This window comes from Rhinolophus sinicus, linkage group LG01, assembly GCF_036562045.2.
Source record: "Rhinolophus sinicus isolate RSC01 linkage group LG01, ASM3656204v1, whole genome shotgun sequence".
Taxonomy (NCBI): domain Eukaryota; kingdom Metazoa; phylum Chordata; class Mammalia; order Chiroptera; family Rhinolophidae; genus Rhinolophus; species Rhinolophus sinicus.
The window spans coordinates 72,935,546-72,962,023 of NC_133751.1; the positions used below are offsets into that span (position 1 = coordinate 72,935,546).

General features: G+C 42.0%; 1 protein-coding gene across 6 annotated transcripts in view; it reads left to right on the forward strand.

Annotated features, from left to right (window-relative positions):
* The first annotated feature begins 13,872 nt into the window (after positions 1 to 13,872).
* CD47 (CD47 molecule) overlaps positions 13,873 to 26,478 on the forward strand; it is a 56,403-nt gene continuing 43,797 nt past the window's right edge. For 2 of the 6 annotated variants that reach the window (XR_002138260.2, XM_074332281.1), the window contains exon 1: positions 14,136 to 14,315. Coding sequence is in view for 5 of the 6 variants with exons in the window: in XM_074332281.1 (XP_074188382.1) it covers positions 14,270 to 14,315 (46 nt within the window). In the remaining variant the exon portion in view is untranslated. Of the gene's footprint in view, positions 14,316 to 26,478 lie in introns of all 6 variants that reach the window. The other 4 variants (XM_019742932.2, XM_019742930.2, XM_019742931.2 and 1 more) reach the window with 4 other exon arrangements.

A 26,478-nucleotide genomic window follows, 5' to 3' on the forward strand; every position in this document is an offset into this window, starting at 1 on the left:
TGGGCCTGCCTGCTCTGACCCTGCCTCTCTCTCTAACCTCATCTCTCACCACTCAAAACTTTGCACCCTGTGCTCCGATTCTACCAAATGACTAGTTGTTTTCCAGAACAAACTCTTCCAGTTCTCCCTTCCTTCACACATGCATTTCCCTTTGTCTAGAACTTTGTTACTCAAAGTGTGGTCCATGGACCAGCAGCAGCAGCTTTACCTGGGAGCTTGTTAGAAATGCAGGTTCTCAGGCCTCACCCCAGACATGCTGAACTGGAATCCAGATTTTAACAAGATCCTTGGGTGATTTTCGTACACATTAAATTTTTAGTGTACAGTAAATCCTCACTTAACATCATCAGTAGGTTCTGCAACGTTAAGCAAAACAGTGTATAACAAAGCCAATTTTACCATAGGCCAATTGATACAAACAAGAGTTAAGTTCCATAGCATCTCGCATCTCATCAACTGTATAATGAAACGATATTATTCAAGGACCTGCTGTCCTGCCTAGAATGCTCTTTCCACCTACTTTGCCCATCTCACTGGTTCTCAGCCTTAGAGACCTAACACCCCCTTTTTATAAAATATGAAAAAAAGTAACCTGCCCTTTATCATTTTGAAATAAATGTCATGGATAACATATCTACACTCATAATTTTAAAAATCCAGCATAATAGTTTAATTGTAATAATAAACAAAGGCAAATAATATGAAATAAAATGTGTATTTCTGTATGTAAATTCTTGGAGACAACTACTGTTGGTGATATGACTTTTCAAGATGGTGAATTACTCTTGGCAACATTCCAGAGAGGGCAAAACATTCCAGAGAGGGCAAAACACAAACACATTGGATCATAAAGATGTCATATGCCTGGAAAATGTAGTTTTCATTGAAACTGTGCAGAGCATGCTTTCTGTTTAAAAGTGACCGGAATTGGGTTTGGGGCTCACATCATTATAACAAGATCTCACCTATATTAATGTCTGGGGGTCACTCAAACATCATGTTGGATGCAGGATGGTTCTTGTTATACAGGAACTAAATCATGCATAGCAGGACATCTAGCATCTCTGGCCTCCATCCACTAAATGCCAGAGCTGTCTTTCCATCAGTGACCACCAGTAATGCCTCTTAAGATTTCCAAACTCCCCAAAGGGGCAATACCTTTCCTGCTGAGACTGTTGTTCTACCTGATCCACTTAACACTTCCTTCAAGACTCAATTTACACAGCCACCCTCTCTGTCCCCAGTGCTTCTCTGGTTCTTTCCTTCTATGGTTCTCGCTCCCCTGAGAAGTTCCGGCCCAGCCCCGGGTAGTGCAGGAGAGCAGGTTCGTAGCACAGGACTGTCTCTTAATCACTTTCTTACGCCCTGGGGGAATTGCACAGTATCAAACTGAGTAAATGTTCAACAAATGTTTCTGAATAAATGACTTGAAAATAATAATAGTAAATAAACAACTTAGAGCTTTAGATTAGAGATATTGCCATCCGTAACAACTAAATGTTTTCTGATACATCTAATTTACCCTGAAGATTACATGAGAAATATGGACAACATTTGATAATCTTTTTGGTTGCTCTTTATAACAGCATGTATTTCTGCAGTCTTCATTCTTTCATTTGATATATTCAATGTCAGTTGTGTCAGGCACTGAGCTGCACGTTCCTTTGAGGAATTCACGGTGCATCATGAGAAAGAGCAAAGTACGTATAACTTGGTATATTAGTAAATATACAGATTGGTAAATCTGATGTTATGTCTCCCTGGTGGCACCAACAGAAGGAGTGATTAATTCTGACCAGGGGATTTGGGGTCATAGTTTCCTCATTATAGTAGTGCACAGGTTTACATTTTAGGACTCTCATAGAAAAGCAATATAAAGAAATATGTGATTTCTTCACATTTTTAAATGTGAAGAAATGGCACTTTTTAAAATCTCTCTTTTAAAAAAAAGGGAAAAGCAAAAATAACTAGAAAATAGGCATCCCCCAAAGGTTCATTGTTACGGGTAAGCTATCTGCCCTTCACCGTGTGACTTGTGGCCCTTCTATAGACCTTAGGTCAACTGTTAAAATTGGCCTTCTAAATAGGATGGCCTCATCAGAGCACTCTTGTCAAACAAGCGATTTGAAATTAATATCATTGCTGTTTTTTTTCCCCACTAATGCATTGAGTTTTGTACTTGTGCACTGAGGAAATGTACCACTAACAATATACTTCTTCAGTTCAAATAATAAATAAGATAGGTTTTGAATATATTTGTACTTTTAGGGATGGGTTGTGGGGATGGTGGTAAAACAATGAAAACAAAAATGTTTTTGGCAGTTCTAATATTTAAGAATTACAACACATATATCTGCCTGGTTCCTTTCTGAGTATCCCACAGCTCCTGGCATGTCCGAGGCATATAACAAATATTTGTTGAATGAATTAATGCATGCCTACATGAATGAAATGGTCTATATTTGCATTTGTTATGTACGTCAAAATTGTTATTAAAATTACTAAGCTTTAGGGAAGTCAAAAAATGTTAAGGAAAGTGATTGTGGAAGAGTTTCCTTCTACCCTGGAGTGAATACAGTCTTTGAGACACTGAAAACTCTCGGTCAGGGAATGCTGTGACCTCCCCAACCTAACACAAAGCTAGTCTTTTTTGTTTTCCTCCCTCTCTTCACTGGTTTCATGAGCTGGTGCCAGCTGAGTCTAGATGGTATGCACTTTACACTTGAATGAAATACTCCCTGCCCTCGGTTCTGGGAGCTCCACTCTGTTGCCTCCATCTGCTGCTTCTGATAAATGCTCACATTTTAAATATATTACTCTCAGCTCACTCCCAAAGTGTGTTGCCAGCTCTCCACATAGCAAACAACTCCACTGGCACGGAGCCACTTCTTGGGTGGAAGGAATTTGGGCAGATAGAAGATATATCTCCCAGTGAGGAGGGATGAGAGAGAAGAGAGAGGAAATTGCCTGGAGAAGCTCCTGACAAAGGTCCTGTATCCTGTGGGTCTCCAGAGGCCACCAAAACCAGAACAGGGCTCCAGGGTATCCATGCAGAGGGGGACCGGGTTTGAAATATGGCTGTTCTGAGAGTAGAGCAGAGGTGAAGTTGAAGAAGATGCTTTTCTTTTTCTCTGATGATGAGTTGAACATCAAATGTCCTTAGCCTGGTTGGCTGAAAACCCTGAATTATGAATAACCTCCAGGAAAGGAAGATACATGGGAATTTGCCTCTAGCCCTCAAAACCTCCTTGGACACGTATGCCATTTAAGTGGCTCTTCCAAGTCCCCCTGACAATTTCAGCTGGCAGTGCCTCCCTTTTAGTGTTTTTTCCTTCCAGCAACTGATCTCTAGCCAGCATAATCACCAATTGCATTTGGGAAAGATGGAGTAATGCAGTGTGGAAGGTCTCCCTGAAGAACATGATCATAGCAGAAGCCTGTGGGGTAGATGTTTATTCTCTCACAGTTGTGGAATCATAGGATATTAGAGCTAGCAGGAGAGTTAGGGAACATCTAATCCAATTCTTTTATCCTAAAGGCATCTTAAATTTTCATGTCCCAAACTGACTCCTGATACCCTCTTCCAACTCCCCCACCTAAGTTCCCCTTGGGTTTTCACCATGTCAATCGCGGTGACTCCACTTCTCCGGGTGCTCAGGACAAAAACCTTGGAGTCATTCTTGGTTTCTCTCACACCCCACATCTGGTATAGCAACAAATCCCATGGGCTCTATCTTCAAAATATAGCCAGTATCTGACCCCTTCTTACCGCCTCCACTGCTACCACCCTGGTTCTAGCCACCTTCATCTCTCCTCTGGATTAGCATGGGCCAAATCTGGCCTGCCACCTGGTTTTGTAAATAAAGTTTTATTGGAACACATCCATACTCATTAGTTAACTTTATGCTACAACAGCAGGGTCAAGTAGTTGCAACAGAGACCTCATAGCTGGCAAAACCTATTTACCATCTCTGGCCAACCCCTTCAAGACTATTAAATTGAAAGTTGAATCATATCACTGCCCTGCTCAAAATGCTCTCAGGGTAAATGCTAAATTCTTACAAGGCCCTGTGTAAACTGGACACCCCGCCCCTCCCCCCCGCCATACATGCACACACACACACACACACACACACACACACACACACACCTGTGATCTGCTGACCTTATCCCCTACCATTCTCCATGGTGCTCACTCTCATCTGGCGACACTGTTTGCGCACCCCTCCACTCCACTTTCCCCCACACCCTGCTCTTCCTCAGACAAGCCAGGCATGCTGCTGATAAAGCATCTTGCATTTACTGGACCCTCTGCTGCAAATGATCTCCACACGTTGACATCTGCCTGGCTCGCTCACTCTTTATTCACTTTTTACTCAGATGTCACCTCCTATTGAGCCTTCTCTGACCCCCTTATTTAAAATGGTACTCCATCCCCATCTCTCCTCACCACTTTATTTTTCTCCATGGCATCTATCACATTTCCTTTATATATTATGTCTGGCGTCTCTCCCCATTTCCCCACTAAAATGCAAGTTCCGTGAGGACAGGGATTTTGTCTATGCTTAGCCATGTACTAGGTGTTCAGTAACTTTTTGAATAAATGAATACGTTTTGGGAAGTAGTGGTGCTACAGAAAATGTGAAATATATCAGTGTCGCAGCAAGGGTTTCTACAAACACTGCTGCTTAGGGAAGCTTCGCTAGAAGCTCCAAGCAGAAATGACCTGCAGATTTTGGTGAGGCATTTTATGTCCCATTTTGCTACTTCCCTGTTTCCGTCTTATTTCTTACCATGTAACTAATGTCGTGGTGCTATTTTTTGAGTCTATGCCTATACTTTCTGTAGTGTTTCAGATCTCACTCTTTCTTTTTCACCTATCATTATTAAAACATAGTTCTCTGGCTTCTATTACCCAAAGACTCTGGCCCATTCCCTTCTCAGTTGATAAACTCATTAAAGCCCTAATATTAATGAATAGTAATGTCTCTACCTCCTAGAAAATAATTTGCATTTAAACAACTTTCAGTGCCTGAATCCAAAGAGGCCATTGATGTGGGAATTCCCAGCAGACTAAAGGCCTGGACCAGCTGGGCTGGTCATGGAGAGGTCCCTGCAGCAAAATCAAATCACAGCCCATCAGCAGCTGTCCACTTTGCCTCTACAGGGTGAGTCCAGCCATGTATATCTCCATTAGAGTGTGCAAGCACAGATACACAGGGTGTCAATTAGAAGCACTGAGACCATCTTAACTTGCATGGAAATGAGCCTGTCACTTATGATATATGTACACACTTATATATATTACTTACTATCGATGCCTTTCCTTTGTGCTTTGATAGCTTTCATTTAGCTTACAGACCCACTAGCCAAAGCCACTTCTTAGGGGAGGAAAAGGAAGCTGGACAGGAATAGGACTCAGACCCCAAAGAGGTGAGAGAGGGAAGGGGAGTGACTATTGGAGGATAAATCACAAGCATGTTCCATTGGCCTTCAGGGGCCATACTTACCACGCTCCAAAGCACAGTGAGGGTCTGAGGAAGAAAAGACTGAGAAGTGCAATCTTTTCACCAAAAAAGGACCCCCCCTCAAAAAAAAAAAGAATTCCTGGTTTACAAGATTCTGTGCTGTGCAAGGAAACCAGTAGACTTTTTCAGGCAATGCAGTACTGCCAAACAAAATTAGAGAATCATCTGAACAACCGAAGAAGAGGAAGATATTCATTCACAAATCAGACTGATTTGTGCATCAGGAGCCAGCCATTCTCACATCTTCAGAGGAAGAAGCACTCACGCACGCCCATCCCAGGGACAAGGATGCCGCTTGCCTTTTGAGGATAGCGCGAGTGAAGATGAGCCCTTTACCTTAATTTACCAGAACCAGCTCCAGGTGGTCTAGCCCATATGGCTGTCGTAAATGAATGAATCATTTTCTTTGGAATTATGATAGAGTATGACTCGTTTCTCCCCTACTTCATGTACTGCCATGGAGGTGCCTCTGAATTTATCATCTGGTGAAATGCGTATTGATCTGTCATTCCTCCAGGGAATCTTCTGGTTTTTTCACTTCATTCTCTAGACAAAGAGACACAATTATGTAACCATATGAAAAATTTGTACATTTTATCAAAACAGCATCTTGCAAGTGGAAACTCACAAGAGATTAGCACAGATTTCAGATACTAAATACCTTGATGGACACACAAAAAAGGCAGTTTGTAAACTACAGTGAAACCAGTGTCTTAAAACACTTCTAAACTCACTAAATATAGACCTAAAGAGATCCTCACGCCACTTGGAAGTACACATTGGTTTCTATCAGAACAGAAGCAGAATATATATTCCTTTACCATGAGATGTTCTAGAAATCCTGCTTCCACAGGAGACGCTTCTCTCAGAGCCGACAGGATTCTGTCTCCAGGGCACTGCCACCACCTGACAGAACTTGTGGCCACAGCTAATACAAAATGACAAAATGCCCAGTGGGCCAGGAGGCGGCCGGGGTTCCCAGGCGTGATCCACTGTCCTATAGGTAGGGCTTTCCCACCAAATCAAAGGGGACAGAGTTGATGATGGTATTTTTTTTAAAGGTTTTTTTTTTTTCTTCTTCTTCTTTTTATTGGGGAAGGGGAACAGGACTTTATTGGGGAACAGTGTGTACTTCCAGGACTTTTTCCCAAGTCAAGTTGTTGTCTTTTCAATCTTAGTTGTGGTGCCATTCAGCTTCAAGTTGTTGTCCTTTCAGTCTTAGTTGTGGAGGGCGCAGCTCAGCTCTAGGTCCAGTTGCTGTTGCTAGTTGCCGTTGCTAGTTGCAGGGGGCACAGCCCACCAGCCCTTGCGGAAGTCAAACCAGAAACCTTGCGGTTGAGAGGATGCGCTCCAACCAACTGAGCCATCCGGGAGCTCAGCGGCAGCTCAGCTCAAGATGCGTGTTCAATCTTAGTTGCAGGGGGCGCTGCCCACCATCCCTTGTGGGAGTCGAGCATGTGGGAACCGAACCGGCAGCCTTCGGAGTTAGGAGCATGGAGTTCTAACTGCCTGAGCCACCGGGCAGCCCCCTGATGATGGTATTTTTACCATGATGGATCACCTCTTGGGCAGGCCACCTGACTGCTGAGCTCAGGCCCTAAGCAGGTGGCTCTGAAACTTTAGTGTGCACCAGAGTTACCTGGAAGACTCCCTAAACCACAGGTTGCTAGACCCCTCTCCAGAGTTTCTGGTTTTAACAGGTTTGAGCTAGGGCCCAAGAATTTGCATTTCTCGCAAATTCCTAATATTGTACTGCAGATGCTGTTGATCCTGATACCACATTTTGAGAACCGTCCTTCTAAGCCCAATGTTTATCTAACTTTTTCCTTTCCTCCTCTTACCGCGGTTCATGCGGGCTGTGTTTAGGGAAGAGAGGGCGGAAGTTGCAACTGTGACAGCAGCAGCTGGCAGATGGGGGCCTTCACGTCCAGGCTACGATTCACAACAGAAAGGTAAGTGAGGTTAAAGGGACATGGAGTCAGGCAACCTTTCTCGTGATTCAAAGTGTGCATGTCTCCCTTGTCTAGCAGTCTTATCCTAGTGTTTCCACTTCACTTTAAAAGTCCATCTGATGATATGCCCATGGCCCATAGCAATTAGACCAGTATTAAAGAAAAGGAGATTGGCAGATGTATCCAGAGAACTCATGGAGCAAATAAACAAATTTCATGAAGCACGGTGGCTCAAGTAATTTTGCACAGGTGGCCATAGCAGAGCAGGGAGGAACACACCTAGAGAGCCCCGGTTCAGGCAGAGAACAACGGTTTCTGAGCAGTTTCCTGGCTGCTGGGGGGGGGGGGGGGGGACTCTTCTGAAACTGGAGATGAGACTGTCAGCCTAAAAGCCAGACAGATACTCTGCAGCTAATTTCAAAGAACACCCATGCACTCTTGGCCTCATTCTTTTTGTTTGTTTGTGTTTTCTAGAAAACTTGCCACTCTAGGCAAACCAAAGACTGTCTTTAAAATCTATTTCTTTCTACATCTTGGCCCCAAAGAGGAACTGTAATGCAGTAAACTATTGCCAGTGGAGTTGGGACTGAGAGGAACCTACAAAGTGGTTTTCGTTAATTTAATGCCCGTATTCAAGGATGTGTCCATATGTAGGGAAGGAAGTGGGGAGCTGGCATAGCTGCTGGGAATCTCTCTGAAGGGCTGGACTGCGGTGATTAAGTGCTGTTGTTGGTGTCTGTCAGGAAAGATAACGTATGTGCTTCAATACATGTTGCAGTTTCTTTGTAGGTCAGCTGGGTCTCTACTTTGCCTCCTTGTCACCCAAGAACCCAGGTTGAGGGAACACCCACTGTCTGAAGCACTGCTGATTGCCTTGGGGGAGGGAAAGAAAAAGTGGCAAGTTGTATGCTAGGTCTTGATGCTTTTGCCCAGAACTAACACATTTACTGGCTATATGGGTTGAATAGTATCCCCCCAAAATTCATGTCCCCTCCCAGAAAGTCACTGTCACCTTATTTGGAAATAGTGTCTTTGCAGATGGATTTAGTTAAAGATCTGCAGATGATATCATACTGGATTTAGACTTGGCCCTGACTTCAATGACTGGTGTCCTTACTAAGAAAAAGAGAGGACAGACAGAAGATGGCCAGCCATGTGAGGATGGAAACAGAGGGTGGAGTGTTGGAGCTCAAGCCAAGAAGCTCCAAAGATTGCCAGGATCTTCTAGAAGCTGGAAGAGGCAAGGAAGGATTCTTCTCTAGAGACTTCAGAGGAAGTATGGCTCTGTTGATATATTAATTTCAGACTTCTAGCCTCCAAAACTATGAGACAATAAATTTCTTTTATTTTAAGCCCTGTTGTTTATGGTAATTCATTAGGGTAGCCCTAGGGAACTAATACACTGGACAAAGCAAGTCACATTATCATACCCAATTTCAAGGGGATGGGGACGACAGTCCTACTGTGCTGAACAGTCTCCCTCAGGTCCACTATCCATCCTTCCAAACTCTGAGCCTAGAAAGCTAAACTTCAGTGACTACATAAACAGACCCTTTTCCCTCTGGCTTCTGGCTGAGATTTGCCCAAAGCAGGTGTTCAGAGGGTGGAAGGAACGTGAAGTCCGAGTATTTACTTGACCACCTTCCTCTCCACCAGGCCAGTAGTGGCTGTGTTACTCTACCAAAGGTCATAACTTCTGCCAGGCAGCCCTCCTTCAGTTTCTCCTTTCTCTAGGGGTTCTCATAACCGTTCTTTCCCTTGCACCTCCAGAACTAAAGACCTACAAGCAACAGCTGTTGTTAGCTAACAACATCTCCATTCCTTGTCGGTTTCCATTAACCCTGCCCACACCCTTGTAAATAGTTCCTTTATTAATCTCTTCTCAGTATCTCATTTGAGCATGCCATCTGTTTTCTGCTGAGACCCAGTGGATACACATATCATGGAACGAGGAGGAGAACTGGAAAGTTGGTGGATATGCTGGGGACAACCTCACTGAGTTGAGAAGCAACAGAGGAAACTGCAGCGCGAGTGACAGATCACACAACTGCTTTGCTTCCACTACGCCTCCACTCTAGCAGAGGAAGGAGCATGAGCTCCAAAGCAAGACTGAAACTCCAGCTCCAGCATTTATTACCTGTGATATTAACCTCTCTGAACCTCAGTTTCTTCACATGCACGATGGGTATAACAATGCTTCCCTTATTAGGCTGTTCAAGGATTCAGGGAGTTAAGTATAAGAGGAACCTAACTGTGGTAGGCAGAATAATGCCTCCCAAAGATTTCCAAGCCCCAATCCTGGGAATCTTCGAATATGTTCCTTTACATGGCAAAAGAGACTTTGTGAATGTGACTAAGTTTGCAGACCTTAATATAGGGAGATTATCAGGACCCAATCTAATCAATTGAGTACTTGAAAGTAGAAGGGGAAGCAGAAGAGTCAGTCATAGAACTGTGGCAGAAGGAGAGGCAGAAGAGACATGATAGCAGGAGAAGGCTTTAACGTACCATTGGTAGTTGTGAGATGTTCAGAGACTACATGCAACTAAACGCAATGACCCAAAGCAGGCCTCTAGATGCAAACCCCCACTCAGATGGTAGACAGCAAGGTAATAGGAACCTTAATCTTACAGACACTGAATTCTGCCAACCACCTGATTGAACCTTAAAAGGGATTCTCCCCTTCGAACTTTCAGAAGCGAAAGCAACCCAGCCAGTGCCTTGATTTGGGCCCTGTGAGATCAGAAACAGAGAAAGAAACCACTGGACTTCTGACCTACAGAACTGTGAGATAATAAATGAGTGTTATTTGAAGCCCCTAACTTTGTGGCAATTTGTCCCGGCAGCAATAGGAAATAAATAAGCTAGCATGGTGAGGTCTTGGTGCATAGCATGTACCCACTACATGTATGTTATCTGTCCTCAAATGAGAGTTAGGGAAGGTACACAAAGGCCTTCCCAGCACCCCAAACATTAAGTGCTCTCAAAGAAACAAGCCTGCTGCAATTTTACAACTCACCTAGAAGATGCATTTCCTAGTGCTTTCCAGCTGTCATGAGCATGAGCCCCCTACCTGAGAAGCCTCCAGCCACAGCAGCAGGAGCAGGAGAAAGTGCCATGCTCCTCTCTGACCTAGGCAAAAGAAGCCTGTGCACATCAGACACCCAGAAGGAAACTGATGACAGATCAGACTGTCATCTCTCTGGTAGAATGTCCTCTACCTGAAACCCTCAGTCCTACCATCTTCCCACCTGGAGGCAGTTTCTATTGCTAATATTTGCCCGTCATTGAAGCACTAGCTAGAAAGAAGATCAGTTCCTGCTGCTGGAGCTTCCTTCTGTTTCCCTAAGCCAAATCCATCTAATTGCACGCCAGTATCTTACAGCAGCCTAACCATCTAAACCCAGTCTTTGCTCACTGAGCACACACCCTCATTGCTACATTGCTTTATTTGATGACTGGGGCAATTATGCTTTAACAACTGGTTCAAGTTGAAATAACATCCTGGGACACTAGGACCTGAGCCAGGTGTCAGAGATGTGGGTCCCTTGGCGTTCAATCACCAACAAGGTGTGCAGAAGAGCACAAGGATTAAGGGCTACCCACTGGGCACAGACCTGTGCCTCTAGCTTGAATCAAAACTGTAGACACTTGCCAACGCAGTGCTTCCTCAAGACTTCAGACCAGCAACTGGCAATCCTTTAGATAATAGTTTCCACTGTCCCTCTAGGAGACTCATTTCGCTATAAGATTGTAATAATAAGAGCTAATATTGATTGTGTGCTTACTGTGCACCAAGCACTGCTCTACGTAGCTATAGAAGTGTTAACATTAAATTCTCAAGGCAATTTAAAGAGTTAATTTCTACTATTTTTATCATCTAGCTTTACAGATGAGGAAACTAGGGCTCAGAAAGGTAACCTTGTCCAAAGTTAGCCAACAGTACGTGGCTGGAGCTCTAACTCAAACCTAGGCTAACGTGTTTCTGTATCCTACATATCGCACTGATTTTCTTGGTTGATTCAACACACACAGAGCTTTTAGCTCTCAAACAGGCACTGTGCCAGACCCTGGAAATACAAACATACCCAGGAAAAATTTCATTTTTTCCTACCTAACATGATAGGAAAAAGACAGATACGTACAAAGAAATATATAGACACACTTTATTAGCAGCATAAACAAAGTGTAATGGAAGAGGTAATTAGATGGTATAGGGTGAAAAAAACAGTAGGGGAAAGAGGACAGGAAGATAGACATAAACGAGAGACGGGGAGAGAGAAGCACCACACACAACCATGGGTAAAGTGCTCATTATCCCCTTTCCCTTTGCATCCTCATTGCTAAGGTGGAGACCATAATACCCGTTCCAAGACTGTTATGAAGATTAATTTAGGTAATAAATCAAATGTGTATTACCTCTGTTTAAAACATTCTAAGATGCACTGCTCTGTCACCTTCCACCCAAGAAACCCCTTACATAAAGATAAGATGAGCTCCAAGTCCAAATAAAAATGCTTGGAAATGGTAAAACGGAAACACAAATGAAAAGTAGTTAGATACTTGAGAAAGTAGCCCAAGGTTATCTCAGAAAGAAGATAATCAAAACTAGGCAGCTTGTTCTGGATTCTCTCTCCTGGAATAGGCCTCTTCTTGCTCCGCCATCAAAACACATCCCAGCTAGATTCCAAAGAGCAGAGGTGGTCATCCAGGGGGACTTCTATTTACTGGACTTAAATCTATTCTATTTTCCATACAAATCTACATTAAGTATATAGCCCTAGTAGCTGCCAATATAAGATAGAGCATCACTCAAACTCTACCTCTGAAGGTTGGGGACAGTCCTTCCCAGTCACTCTTTAGCTTTAGGGGTGTCGGTTGGTCTCAGGGACAGCTGACAGCCTTATTTAGCCAACCAGCTGCTCTGTGAGACACAGTGTCCTGAATGTTCAAAGTCTGGCGGATGACTCTTTTGTATCCATATAAGCAGCAGTTGGAGGAAAATCCGTCAGTCGCTTTGGTAGCCTCAGGGTGTCAAGGCCACCATTCAAATTATTTCGATCATAATTATTAACCATTGTTTTAGCGAGATACCTGTTTTTCTTTCTTTTGTTTAACCATTAAAAACAGTGGAGCAATGCTTGCCTCAAGTCACATTGACACTTTTATTAAACCTCTTAGGTTTACCCAGTTCAACAGGAAGTCTTAGAGGAGGGAATACTTTAAATACTCTGATTTTAAACATTGACGTGCTGTGGGGAAGAGATACATACGCACACACACAAACTATAAGGAAAAGTTACATAGTATATAATACATTACTGCAGAGTGTCAGAGAGTGGCAGTTTTATTTCCTGGATTTTATTACTATGGGGCTGGGATGCAATGGACGAGATACCATCGGTACAGGATTTGGAGTAGCGGGATATTGTAGTGGGAAATTGCTTTCTTTTCCAGCAGGTAAGAGAAAAACAACCTAAGGAGAAGACAGGTTATGCAGCCCATTAGAGTAGCCACCAGAGCCTGACTTTGTGACAAGACAGTTAATCATTTAGGATAAATGTTAGAGGTAGTTTTAAAAGGACTTTTGCTTCAGTTTGAATGATGTGGCCTGTGTGATTCAGTGAGATATTCAAAGGCCTTGTTCTTGTTCATATTGTGGCTTGCAGCCACATTTTGAACCCATTTTTTCAAGCGTGCTAAAGCCAAACAGCACAGTGGGCTGGCTGCACATGGCGCTGTAACAAGCCAGGCTGAAATACGTTGCTGGAAGGGATGTCTTGGAAATGTCGGCTAACGTTTGTGACCACGCCTGATCTCCCCTGGGGTTTCAGCGTTAACCACATCTCTAAATGTTTACCACCTCGGGTGGAACTTGTTTAACCCTGTGCAATGGGTAAAAACACTAAAGAACAAAGCGAGAAGAACTCGCAGTTGCAAGGAAAGCAAAAGCAGGTGGGGCAGATGAACGGAGCAGAACGCGGGACCTTTCCACCCGCGAGTGGAAGCTCCCTGCGAATATCAGCCATCGCCCGCCCTCGGCGTGGCGCCCTGCTGCTCGCTGGCTGCGTAGAAGTGTAGAGACCCCCAACACGCGCTGCGCGCCTCTGGGGCAGGCGGCGGAGTTTAGGGGAAATGCATAGAACTGAGAGGCTAGGAAGCATCGGGGTCGACGCGCGCGGCAGACCTCGAACTCCGGGAGAGGAGAGAGATCGGGGGCGCATGCTGGGCCAAGGCACCCAGGTCAGGGTGAACAGCGCCTGGCCGAGTTCCTGAAGCGGGATGGTGGGAGTGAAAGCCAGGAGAGGACAGTGGAGCCCAGGGCGGTGCGAGAAAAAGAAAGAGAGCCGCGGAGAGAGGCAGGTGCAATGAGGTCCCCATTGTGCGTGAGAACACAAGCTCAGCCTCCAATGGCAGGCGGCGACACGCACCCAGGCGCAGTTGGCAGAGTGCGGCGGAGCGCGCCCAGGAAGCCTGGTCCGCGCCGCCTCCGGGGAGCGGTCTCTGGGTCTCGGCGGAGCCTGCGGGGGCGTGGACTCGAGTCGGCGAGTTGGGAGGACCCGAGTCAGCAGCTACCCGGGCGGGGGCGAGGGCGAGGGCGAGTGCGCGTGCGCCGCTTGCGCGGGCGGGAGGCACGGGAGCGCGCGTGCGCGCAGCCCAGCAGCCTGGGCGGTGGGTCTTGCTTGTGACGAGCGGTGGCGCGCGGTCCTGATTGTGACAGCGGCGGCTGCTCCAGACACGGGCGGCGGCGTTGGCGGTGGCGGCAGCGACCCCGCGGCGGTCGCGGAGATGTGGCCCCTGGTGGTGGTGCTGCTGCTGAACTCAGCGTACTGCGGTGAGTGGTCCCTGGCCGCTGGCTCTGCGGCTCCCCGCCTCCGCGGCTCCCCCGCTGGCGTGTGGGCTGCGCCCAAGCTGGCCCCGGGGCGCCCTAGAGAGGCTGGCCGGGGCGCGCGATGCGCGTGCAGTGCAAGCCCTGGTGTGAACGTGGGAGGCCCCCGCGGGTAATCAGACATCCCCTTCCTTTCTTCCTTTCTGTCCCTCCTTTACTTCTTCCCCCTGGATGCAAGCGGGGCTCATCTCCTTCCCCCGTCTCCGCCTCCGGATGCATACCCCGAGGAAGACTCCAAACCGTTCACCTTGCGCAGAAATTAACTGTAGAGAGAAAGGGCGCGATCGGAAGCGAGTGGGTGGCAGCTCTTAGGGTCCCCCCCTCCTCTTTCGCACCCCTCTTCCTCCTCAGTGCTTACACGCAGCTAGGATGAAGGAGGGAGCCTGGGAGGGCCTGGGCCTCCAGCGATGGAAGGGTGCATTTTGGCGAAGTCTGCGAGACGGGGTTTCTCCTGTTTGTCCTCCCACATGAGCGTGGGAGTTAAGGGGGCATAAGGAACACAATTAAGTTTTATTTCCAACCTACTGTTTAATCTGAAGAATCTACTGGCCTCCTTTTTTTTTTTTCTTTTTTCTTTTTCAGTTAAACCCTAGAAATAAGCTTCCTGGAAACTCGCTATCCACACGCCCCATCAACCACTTTTAATACAGTCCAAATGCACGTTCAAGTTTCCCCACTTTATTTGGGGAAAACGTTTTTAAAGTAATCCAGATTTTACTTGAAATATGAAACAATAACCTCTAGTCAAAACATTTGCAGCTGAGTGGGATTTGGTGTTTTTCCACGCCAAAGGCGTTTTGGCCCCCAAGCTTTTGGAACCCGTTTCGTCTTTTTAAAAACAGGTCCTTCCTAAGAACTGAGGAAGGAATAAGAATTTTCGTGACTCTATATTCCGTGCTTGTCACACTTCACATCAATAGAGCCTTTTGTGAACTTCCTGTTAAGATTCAGAATTTAGTTTGAGTAATAGGAGCAAGCAATTGTTGTATTTAATTCTAGAAGGCTAAGTTAATTAGATTTTAAACTGGTTATTAGTCTCACTGTGCTGTTCATAAAGGTTTATGACTTCAGCTATTTTCAAGATGCCTCGAAGACCCTGCTTAACCACTTTCCACAGGCTCTGAATGTTCCAGGATGTTGGAGCTGTTAATAATCACTATCTTTATCAGCTAAAGGGTTAATATTAGACAACAAGGTAGTGTTTCCTGTCATTAATGGCTTATTGACATTACTGTTGTTATAGCTAAAATAATACTGCTTTCAGAAACCTGTTGTATGATCAGAAAGCATATTGAACCAGATTATAAATTTGTGATAAAATATCACTAATTCAGACTATAGGCATCAAAGCTAGTCTGAAGGATAAAAACTGTAAAAATGGGGTCCTATTTTCAAGTACATTAGAAAGAACTGCAAGAATGGTACTTTTGGGCATAGGAATTCTGTTAGGCCTCCTTTAGTAATAGTTAAGATCATGTATAACTAACACTTATTTACATGCAATATTAATGTAAAGTACATAACAGTAAAGTACATAATGTAAAGTACATAATTAATGCAAGTACATACAGAGTCATAGAATTCAGAATTTATGGTATTTTGTACTTAGTTAATAATAACCTTAAAAAACAAAACAAGCATTATGCATTTGAGTTCTGTTATGTGTTAAATATAAACCAGGAAATGATAGTATTTGTCATAAGCTATAATGGATTGTGTGTGTGTGTGTGTGTGTGTGTGTGTGTGTGTTGAAAAAGGACAATTTTAGTTTTGAAAGGATATGTATGAAGAGATGCTAACAGTCTCAGAACACAGGTATTTGGGAGACAGAATTAAGAATCTAGAATGAGTAAGAAAGTCCTTGGATTTGTAGGTTTATTTATACTTGAACATGTTTTGCTTTCAGTTTCATTTATAAATGACTGGTAATGGTGTTACGAGGTGGTGATAATTTTTCCTTGGTTCTTGACTTCTCCAGAAGAATTCAGTTGAGAGACAGAGTTTTGTGCAAATATAGGATAGTAAGAAGTTCATTAGTAACCGCAGATACACTCCAAGATGTGGAGCAGACCAATCCCAAAAGGGGGAAAGGCCTCTCCTTACATTGTATGAAAGCTTTTTTTCCTATGGGTAGAATTGCCTCCGCCTCTCCCTTCTCCTTATCTCTTTCTTTTCTGCTGAAGTGCCCAGTCCTCCCTTTCAGTTCTCAAGGTAGTTTCGGTCAATTTTATTTTTGTGATTTGTTTAAGAAGCTCGCTAAAATGGTCCTGATAGGCAGGATGTATGTTCTGACAAACAGGATGTCTTCCTTCCTTCTCTGGTTTTAACAACACATCCCTTTGATTTAGGGGCATGTGTGAGCCTGGAATCCTGCTGGCTAGAAAGACATTTGTGTCTAATTATTTGAGAAGCTCACTAAAATGGTCCTGACAAGCAGGATGTATATTCTGATAAGTGGGATGTCTTCTTTCCTTCTCTGACTATAAACAACACATCCCTTTGATTTAGGGGTATGTGTGAGCCTGGAATCCTGCTAGGCCAGTGAGGCACTGGTGCCCTACGTGAGGGCAGTTACAAGGGGTCTTGACCCAAGTAGGTGCTGCAACAAGGGGCTTTCTAACCCCTGGCTAGGTCTCTCCTGCTTATTTCTATCTGTCTACCTACCCTATCAATGAGAGGCCATTTCCTGGTAGCCACTACAGTTTACCTTTGTAGTAAAATAAGTTATTTAAAATGCCCATTCCGTGTAATTACAGGCAAACTGCAACCCCCTATATTGGTTTACAAGATGCAGAAAGAATTACTATGCTCCTTTCCTTCACCCTGCCCCATATGTCCAATTATACTTTGTTTAAAAGCACATCAGCAATTTCAGTGGTACTCACAAATTGGTAAATAAAACCGTACTCAAATAATGAGAGTCTGTGAACTGTCTGCACTGGTTGGACTATTTTTCTTTGTTCAAAGTAAGTTTTTAAAGTCAAGGATACACATGATTAAAACACATTTTTATTGTCTAAGTCTAGCAGTAATTTGGCTTGCTTAAACAAAAATATTTTCTTTTCTCCTAAAGAATATATTACTTTTAAACACAAGTTGCCATTTTAAGGACGCAAATGCCTATTTAAAAGTACTTATTTATGGGGCTGCCCCAGTAGTCTAGAGGAAGTGTGTTAAAGCATTATACTAAATGCCTACCATTAGGACATTTGCTCATGCTGTCATACGCATTTTGGCAGATGTTTTATCTTTGCCACTGAGTTGTTAATGGCGATTTGAAAGGCCAGGTTCTAGATGAAATAGAGGTGGTTTTCCTGAAATTGATAAATATTCTAAATCCAAAATAATCACTCATATTATTTTTTGCATTCCTTAATGTTAATTCAAGTATTGCTAGTATAGGCATTGTTTTTAATACATTAATGTTATTTTTTATGACATAATTTTCATGAAACCATTTTACCTATCTTTTAGGTTTTTGCTGTCATAGCTTTTTATACAAGATCAAAATTTCTATGTTTTTATATCTTGTATCTCAGCCTAATATAATGGGTTGCTATAAAGCTACTTTGCCTTGTAGCAATGCAGATATTTCTTCTATGATAAAAGACCAAGAATAATAGTGTAGGATCAATTTTGCTAAACCCATTGATTGTAGTACTAAAGTAAAAAATAGAGAGCACCCAGGAAATACGATTGTGACATACTTAGGCTAAGACAACAGAACCTAGGTTCTCCTCCTTTGTGGTCATGTGGAGTTGAATTAGAAGCTGCACCCTCCTCTATTTCATTCCACATCTATGGAGCAGTGGTGGAAGACTCAGAATCTGGTCATCTCCAGGGTTTGAGAATAAGTGTGCGTATTTGAATACGTTACACTTATGGGATAAAAGTTAAGGCGGGGAATTTGCCCGAGTCTGTCAAAATTGCCTTTTCTGTTTCAAGCAAGTATGAGCCTGCTCTTGTGCACTTTGTAAGGCCCTCTTGGACATACAGACACATCTCAGACTCGATGCCTCTTAATAACATAAATGTCATTTATAGAGAGTAGGATTTTTTTTTTTGTTTTATCCTTCAAGGGTATTAAATATATTTAAGTGCTTGATAAAGCCATCATTCTGGGTGTTGCTGACTTTCAACTGCCCTTCTCCTGGAATTCTAGGTCGACCGCTTCCATTCTCGTAAGGCCGCTTTTAAATCTAGTAGGGGATTACTGAGTCAGAACTAAACATTTTGTGGACATCCCCACTTCACCCCAGATCTTATTTGATTTCTATTGAGGAGAGATCTGACTCAGTCATCCTTTTGGACCTTAATTCTAATCTGATTCAGTTTGAGGTTCCAGTTTTCATACCAAGGTCAAGGTCTGAGGGCAAAACCTGGTAGGATTCATTTGTATCAGGTAGCTTTACTCTTGAGATTTGCTTTATGTACCTTAGTGATTGCTGGGGCTTCTTACCCCATTCCTGAACATCCATTCCAAGCAGATAATTCACTTTCTACTCTCCTGCAAAAAATAGTGATGTGTGGTATAGACAGACTCGCTCAACTTTCCTCCCACCACTGTTAAACTTACCTGTAATATCTTCATATCTTTCTCCTTTCTCACCCAGTTTCAGAAGTATAGCTCTTCATTCACCTGTTTAAGTATACCTACCTGTCTACAGCTCTTTCATAGCCACCATCTTAGATATCTACCTAATCACCTTAATTCTTTAGTCTTGTATGTTCGATCTTTCCCTCTCCATTGGTTCCTTCACCTTAGCTTGCAAACATGTCCAGGTTTTACCCAATATTAAAAACACACAAGAAAAAACAAAAAACCTTGCCTTTGTCCCTGCCTCCTCAGTCCTTCCGTTGTTGTCTTCTCTTTGCTTTCTGACTTTGCCAAATTTATTGGAAGAATAATGGCCTCTTCTTTCTCCCCTCCCATTCACTTCCCAAATGCAATCTGACTTCTGATCCCATTAGTCTATTGACATGGCTGCAGATAAAGAAGCCAGTGATTTTCAATCTAGATGCTGTACGCATCCCACTTAACATCTATTTTGTCCATATTAAGACCCTTCCTTGGTGTTCTTTGTTGCCTCACCTACTGCTCTCACTTCTCACTTCCTTGGTTTGTTCTTTTCAATCTATTTGCTCCATAGATATTGATGTTCCCCCAATATTGTATTCTCTGGTACCTGCTCTGTTTGCTTTGGAAGGATTCTGGGCAATCTTGTTTATGCTCACGATTTCAATTACCAGCTATATTCTTGATAATTCCCAAGTCTTTGTAGCTCTGACCTTTCTCCTTAAATCTAGATCTGTATATCTTGGTATCTACTGGACGTCTCCATTTCATTATACCACAGGTACTTTAATACTCAGCCTGTTAAATATTAAAAGAATATTCCCCCATAATTCTCCTAAATCTCTTTTCTCTATAGTTAATCCATAATCTAACTAGTTACACATACTATTTTGGTTAACAACTAATTCTTCCCTCTTCTTCTCCCTTACCTCCCACATCTGACTTATGTTGATTTAATTTCTTGGCTTTTTACTGTAATTTTGGGCTTATCTCCAGTGGTCATTTACCTGGACTATTGAATGATCTCTTAATGGGCCTCCCATTTCTATCTCTCTTTCTGCCCTCAAGCCACCCTTCATATTACTATATTATTATTATTTTTTTTTAATTGGGGAATATTGGGTAACAATGTGTTTCTCCAGGGCCCATCTGCTCCAAGTCGTTGTCCTTCAATCTACTGTGTTTCCCTGAAAATAAGACCTAGGCGGACAATCAGCTCTAATGGGTCTTTTGTAGCAAAAATTAATATAAGACCCGGTCTTATTATAAAATAAGACCGGGTCTTATATTACAGTAAGATTTTACAATAAGACCGGGTCTTTACCTGGTTTTACAATAAGAACAGGTCTTTATAATATAATATACTGTAATGTAATATAATATAATAATATGATACTGGGTCTTATATTAACTTTTGCTCTAAAAGACGCATTAGAGCTGATTGTCCAGCTAGGTCTTATTTTCGGGGAAACATAGTAGTTGTGGAGGGCGCAGCTCAGCGCCAAGTCCAGTTGCCATTTTCAATCTTTAGTTGAAGGGAGCGCAGCCCACCATCCCATGAGGGAATTGAACCGGCAACCTTGTTGTTGGAAGCTCGTGCTCTAACCAGCTGAGCCATCTGCCGCCCCGCTATATTATTTTTTAATGTAAGTAAATCTGAGTGCTTTGCTATTGCTTATGTTATCAAATCCAAACACCTCAGAATGATGTTCAAGGAAGCCTTTACAATATTTCGTAGCCATCTTTTCCACTCCCTTTTTCTAGAGCTCATCTGAATCATCTTTTGCTGCTAGTTTTCACTTTCATTTCCCTGTACACGATACTACTCTGCCTAGAAAGCCCTTCCTTTTTCACAACATTTCTATCATCCTTAAACATCACCCTCTAGAAGGATCATTCTTAGATACATTCATGTAATTTTTAAGGAACTCTTCCATCCAACCTGCAACGGACTTAATTGAGATTTTCCATTAAAATATTTAGCTTCATGATTACATAATCAGGTGTATAGAAGTGAGGATCAGTGGAGGCTTCTCTTGATGTGTGGAAGAAGAGTGAATCCTCTCTGATAGGATTTTTAGGTATTCCTTTCTTGGGTTTCATACTTTAACTTTTTTACATTCATAAGGAACATACTGAGTCCTACTTGCTGGACCCTGGCTTAGATCCATAGGGTAACAAATGAAGACTTTGCTCTTGCTTTTCTACCTTTTGTGCCTAATGGAGAGATAAGTAAAGCAGTAATGACAAGATTCAGTAGTAAGTGCAGTGACAACATTTGAGCGATGGGAGCAATAAGGTGAGTGTGAATACTGTTGAGTAGTGGTAGGGAAGGGGAACAGGATTAACATCTTAACTTAAAGGAAGAGCCCAAGTTAGCCAACCAGAGCTGCCATTTATCAAGCATTGGCTTTGTATGTGAAAGACAATGCAATGGGAACTTCATGTTCATTATCTCATTAAATCGTAACGAAATACGAGGTATATACTATCACTGTTCATTCACATCTTATGGATGAGAAAGCTGAGGTACAGAGGTTAAATTACTTGCCTAAGGTATACCATGTTTCCCCGAAAATAAGACCTAGCCGGACAATCAGCTCTAATGTGTCTTTTGGAGCAAAAAGTAATGTAATGTAATGTAATGTAATGTAATGTAATGTAATGTAATATAACATAATATAATATAATACTGGGTCTTATATTAATTTTTGCTCCAAAAGATGCATTAGAGCTGATTGTCCAGCTAGGTCTTATTTTCGGGGAAACGGTACCACTAGGAAGGGCTAAGTCTTGAGCCAAGGTCTAACTCCAAGTATTCATGGTAATGCACTTAGAATTTAGCCTGAAAAGAGGGAAGGGTATTGTTAAAGTATATTAAGCAAAGGAATGTATGTTTGCATTTAGAACATTTATTTTGGGAAGTGTGGCAAATTAAGTTGTGGCTGGGATGGGGAAATATTGAGACGAGGCAGGGATCTAGTTAAATGGTAACAGTTCAAGGGAGAAATGATGAATGTCTAATTCATTCATACAACAGACATTGGATTTAGGAACTATAATATTAAATTAAATAAGTTGAGTCTACCCAAAATTCTCTATGCTAAAAAGAGGGAAGAATATCCAGCATGAATGATTCTTAGGTCCAGGTCTGGCTGACTGGTGGATGTGGATAATAGAATATTCTTTAGGGAGGTGATGATTTGGAGAAGGATAGAAAGAGGGTAAATAGGTTTTGGACCTGTTGACTTTGAAGTAATGATAGTACATCCAAGTGGAAATGCACAGCCCACAGTTGGCGTTCCAAAGTCTTAAGATAAGGAGAAAGGTGGGGCCTGGTTAAATAAAAAGTATGTAGGTAGTTAAAACCATGGCGTGTGGGAGAAAACTTGGGGGGGGGGTTATTGCTGAACATGAAGCCTTTAGGAATATATTAATATTAATTCTATTTATTGGGAGTGAAGGAATAGATTTCAGTAAAGAAAGGAAGCTGGGATGGATGGACAAAATGAGTAGGAAATTCAGAATCAAGAGCTATCATAGAGGCCAAGGGACAAGAGCAAACAAGGACCTGCCCGTTGGCTCCAGAACTGTCGTGAAGTTAAGATAGAAAGGGAACCATGCACATTTGATTTTTCACAGAGGATTTTTGGTGACTTTGGCAAGAGCTGTTGTAGTGAAACATAGAGGTAGAGAGGTGGTGGCCAGATGGCAGAGATTGAAGAAGTGAACATGAGGTGAAGAAATGCTTTTGGATTATTATTTTAGGATGCTAGGGAAGAGACAGAGAAATATGATGGAGTTTTCTTTTCTTTTTTAGAAAGTTGGTGAATATTCAAGCAGTCTTTAAATGTTAAAAAAAAAAAATCTTATATAAATGGAATAGGGGAATGTGGGAGGCTGATAATGAACTAGGGAAAGTCCTTGTGAGGAGATTGATGGCTGTGGTGACAGAAAGGAAACTAGCTCTCAGGTGAAGGGATTCATTTCTGAAGAGGGGGAAGTGGGGAGGAAAGAGGTGTGGATAGTTAGGGTTGCAGGTAAATTTCTAGATGGGGAGTATTAGAAGCTTCTGGCTTCTGATCTGAAGGACTCAATTTGAATTAAATGAGAGAAGGCTCCTTTGGAGAGTATAGGATCAGCTCTTGCAAAGGAGAGTGATTGAAGAGCTGTTACAAAGGAGAGAAAACTTGCATGGAATGTGTTGAAAAGATTGAAGACCCTGATGGGTTGGGACTATGACAACTTTCTGTTGTTCTAGTATCAACACACATTTTCTTAGAAATCTGTAAGGCTGATTCCTCTCCTGCCCTTCCATAGCACTGTGTTCATACAGGAAGCATAGCACTTCTAATCACGTGTTATAAAAAGTAGAAATCATTTCCCCAAGTGAGAATTGTAAGCTTTGAAAAGATAATTCATACTTGTTTTTTCCTTCATTGTATCCCCACATCCTATCATGATGTTTCAGATCAAGTAATTCTCAACAAATGTTTGTTGCATTTTTTAAATTTCTGAGCTGGACTTGTGTGCTGTGACTACCATGTGCTGAGCTTTCTCAGCAGCTACATAGTGGTTGTTTTCAGGACTGTGCTATGAGGTGGTTAAGGTTGGTGATCTCTATTCACACAGATTGTAAGGGCCAATGTTTTTGGCATTTGATGTAAAATAATTTTCCCATTTCATTTGTAATTTATTGGCAACCCTGGCATCACTGATGGTTATATTTATCTATTCCTATCTGATTTAGACTGCTACAGGCATATCTTGATTATTCAGAATTCCCTTATTTATATTAATTATCTATGTTCCTTTATATGCTTTCTATATTTCAAATCTTTTCTTCACTTTGCTGTTTCATCAGAAGGTAGTAGGCAAAAGAGAAAACCCAAATCAGATAATTGGACTACTTAATAGTTTTTAAATAAATGTTTATAGATAGAAGTTGAACATTTAGTGGAGTGATTTTTTTTGGACTCAAATTTATTAATTATTAGTGTAAGGGTTATTCAAGTTATGGTTTATCCAGGTCAATTTCACTTTGAATTTTATTGATAGCATTTATTCTATTTAAACTGCTTCAGCTATAAGATTTTTTTCTTGCAACAATGCAGTGCGTTAGTGCTTTCCATATTCTTTAAAGAATTCATTCTTTAAGCATAAGTTATGAAATTGTAGAGTGTTTGCTGACCACTTCTTACTTACCTGGAGCTTTCTAAAAAAGTTCACTAGGGTAACTGAGCTCTTGACTCGTATCTCTTTTATTAAAGGATAATTTTTAGAAAGTACAATCTTGACTCAAATATAAAATGAACACGTGTCAAAGATTTTATTTCACGCATTAGTAAGTAAACCATCAAAATAGTAAGACCGTCTTGGTTTTTAAAGAAAATTGGAAGAACAGACACATTTATAGGCAGTCAGGAATGCTGAAATGAATTTGTGAATATATGCAAATTGGTCAATATCCTCAGGGCTATCAAATGTATTTTTTTGAAATCCTTTCTTCCACCAGGCAGAAATCAATTGCAGAACAAAGTTTATTTGTATCTCTATGGACATGAATCATTTGCATTACCATCATTTTTCTATAACTTACAAAATTGTAAAGTAGCCCTGTCAAACACAGCGAAAGGCCCCTATAGAATCAGATATTCCCAAAAGAGCTGTCAGACACTGCCCAGCTCGCCATTGAAATGACAGCCAGTTATCCTTTTGTCTATTTCAAAATTGTTCACCACATTTTCTGACACTTCCCTTCCTTTCTAATTCCAACATCACAGCCACTTTCTTCTCTCCTTGTTGTACACTGTAGTCTCCCCCTCAATGCTTCTTTCTCACGGGAAGTAACTCAAAACCCCAAGGTTTTGAAGAATGCAAGTGGAAGTCCAGGTTTTCCCCGGGGCTTGCTGATATTGGGATGGCTAGAAATATAGAGAACTGGGACGAGGTGGCCTGTGGATGCCCACAAGCTTGGTTCAGACTGCAAATTCCCAGAAATATAACAATTTGCACTTGCCAGTCAGAGAAGGTCTAGATCATTGCATTAAAATACTGTGTTGCCTAGTTTTCAATAGTTTGCATAATTACAGCACAGTATTGTTTAGAGGGCACTTGCCCATATATTTTTCTCCTTTTATGCTCACTACAATTCTGTGAAGTGGCCCAGTGTTCATTTGGATCTTCTTACTTAGAGAGTAAACCAAGGCACAGAAAAGTTAATTGCTGAAGGTCACGTAGGCTCTGTACTCAGGCTTTCTGGTTATTGCCCAGCTCACATTCCGCTGTGCATCCTAACTTCACTTCAGTGGGCATTTATTCAATAATATGTTCCCAGAATAATAACATCCTATGCCCCTGATTTTTATTCCTAGTTTATATAGAAGGAAGAAATCTTTTTTTTTTTTAATTAAAGTTTATTGGGGTGACAATTGTTAGTAAAATTACATAGATTTCAAGTGTACAATTCTGTAATACATCACCTATAAATCCCATTGTGTGTTCACCACCCAGAGTCAGTTCTTCTTCCATCACCATATATTTGATCCCCCTTACCCTCATCTCCCACCCCCCCACCCCCTTACCCTCTGGTAACCACTAAGCTATTGTCTGTATGTATGAGTTTTTGTTTCTCATTTGTTTGTCTTGTTCTTTTGTTGTTTTTGGTTTATATACCACATATCAGTGAAATCACATGGTTCTCTGCTTTTTCTGTCTGACTTACATCGCTCAGAATTACTCTCTCAAGATCCATCCATGTTGTCACAAATGTTCGTATATCATCTTTTCTTCCCGCCGAATAGTATTCCATTGTGTATATATACCACAACTTCTTTATCCATTCATCCATCGAAGGACATTTTGGTTGTTTCCATGTCTTGGCTACCGTAAATAAAGCTGCAATGAACATTGGAGCACACGTGTCTTTATGTATAAATGTTTTCAGATTTTTTGGGTAGATACCCAGGAGAGGGATTGCTGGGTCATATGGTAATTCTGTTCATAATTTTTTGAGGAACCTCCACACTGCCTTCCATAACGGCTGCACCAGTCTGCATTCCCACCAATAGTGGGAAGAAATCTTAAGGATGAACTATTAGGTTGGTGCAAAAGTAATTGCAAAAACCGTCAGTACTTTTGCATGAACCTAATATTAAAGTTGATATTTATATTTGTTAGTGCTTTGTTTTTTGAGAGAAGAACCAACCAGCTACTTATATAAAAGTTGATAAATGGATGAAGAATATGGAAGACAACTACAGTTTCTCCACATTCTTGCACATTTTAGATGTAAAATAAGTGATTGCATTTACTTTCCCAATCCCTATGTTACAAGGCAACAACTGGTAGTTTATCCTATTAAGAAGAGTTGATAGAATAAACCCTGCTTATTATCAGCATCTGCTCATGGTTTCAACTTGTTTCTTAGCTTTATTTTAAGTGGTTTATGGTTTCTAGGAAGAAGGCATACCTGTACTATACATTTGGAAATTGTTGTTCTGTAGTTTCAATGAAATGGCGGGGTGAGAAAAT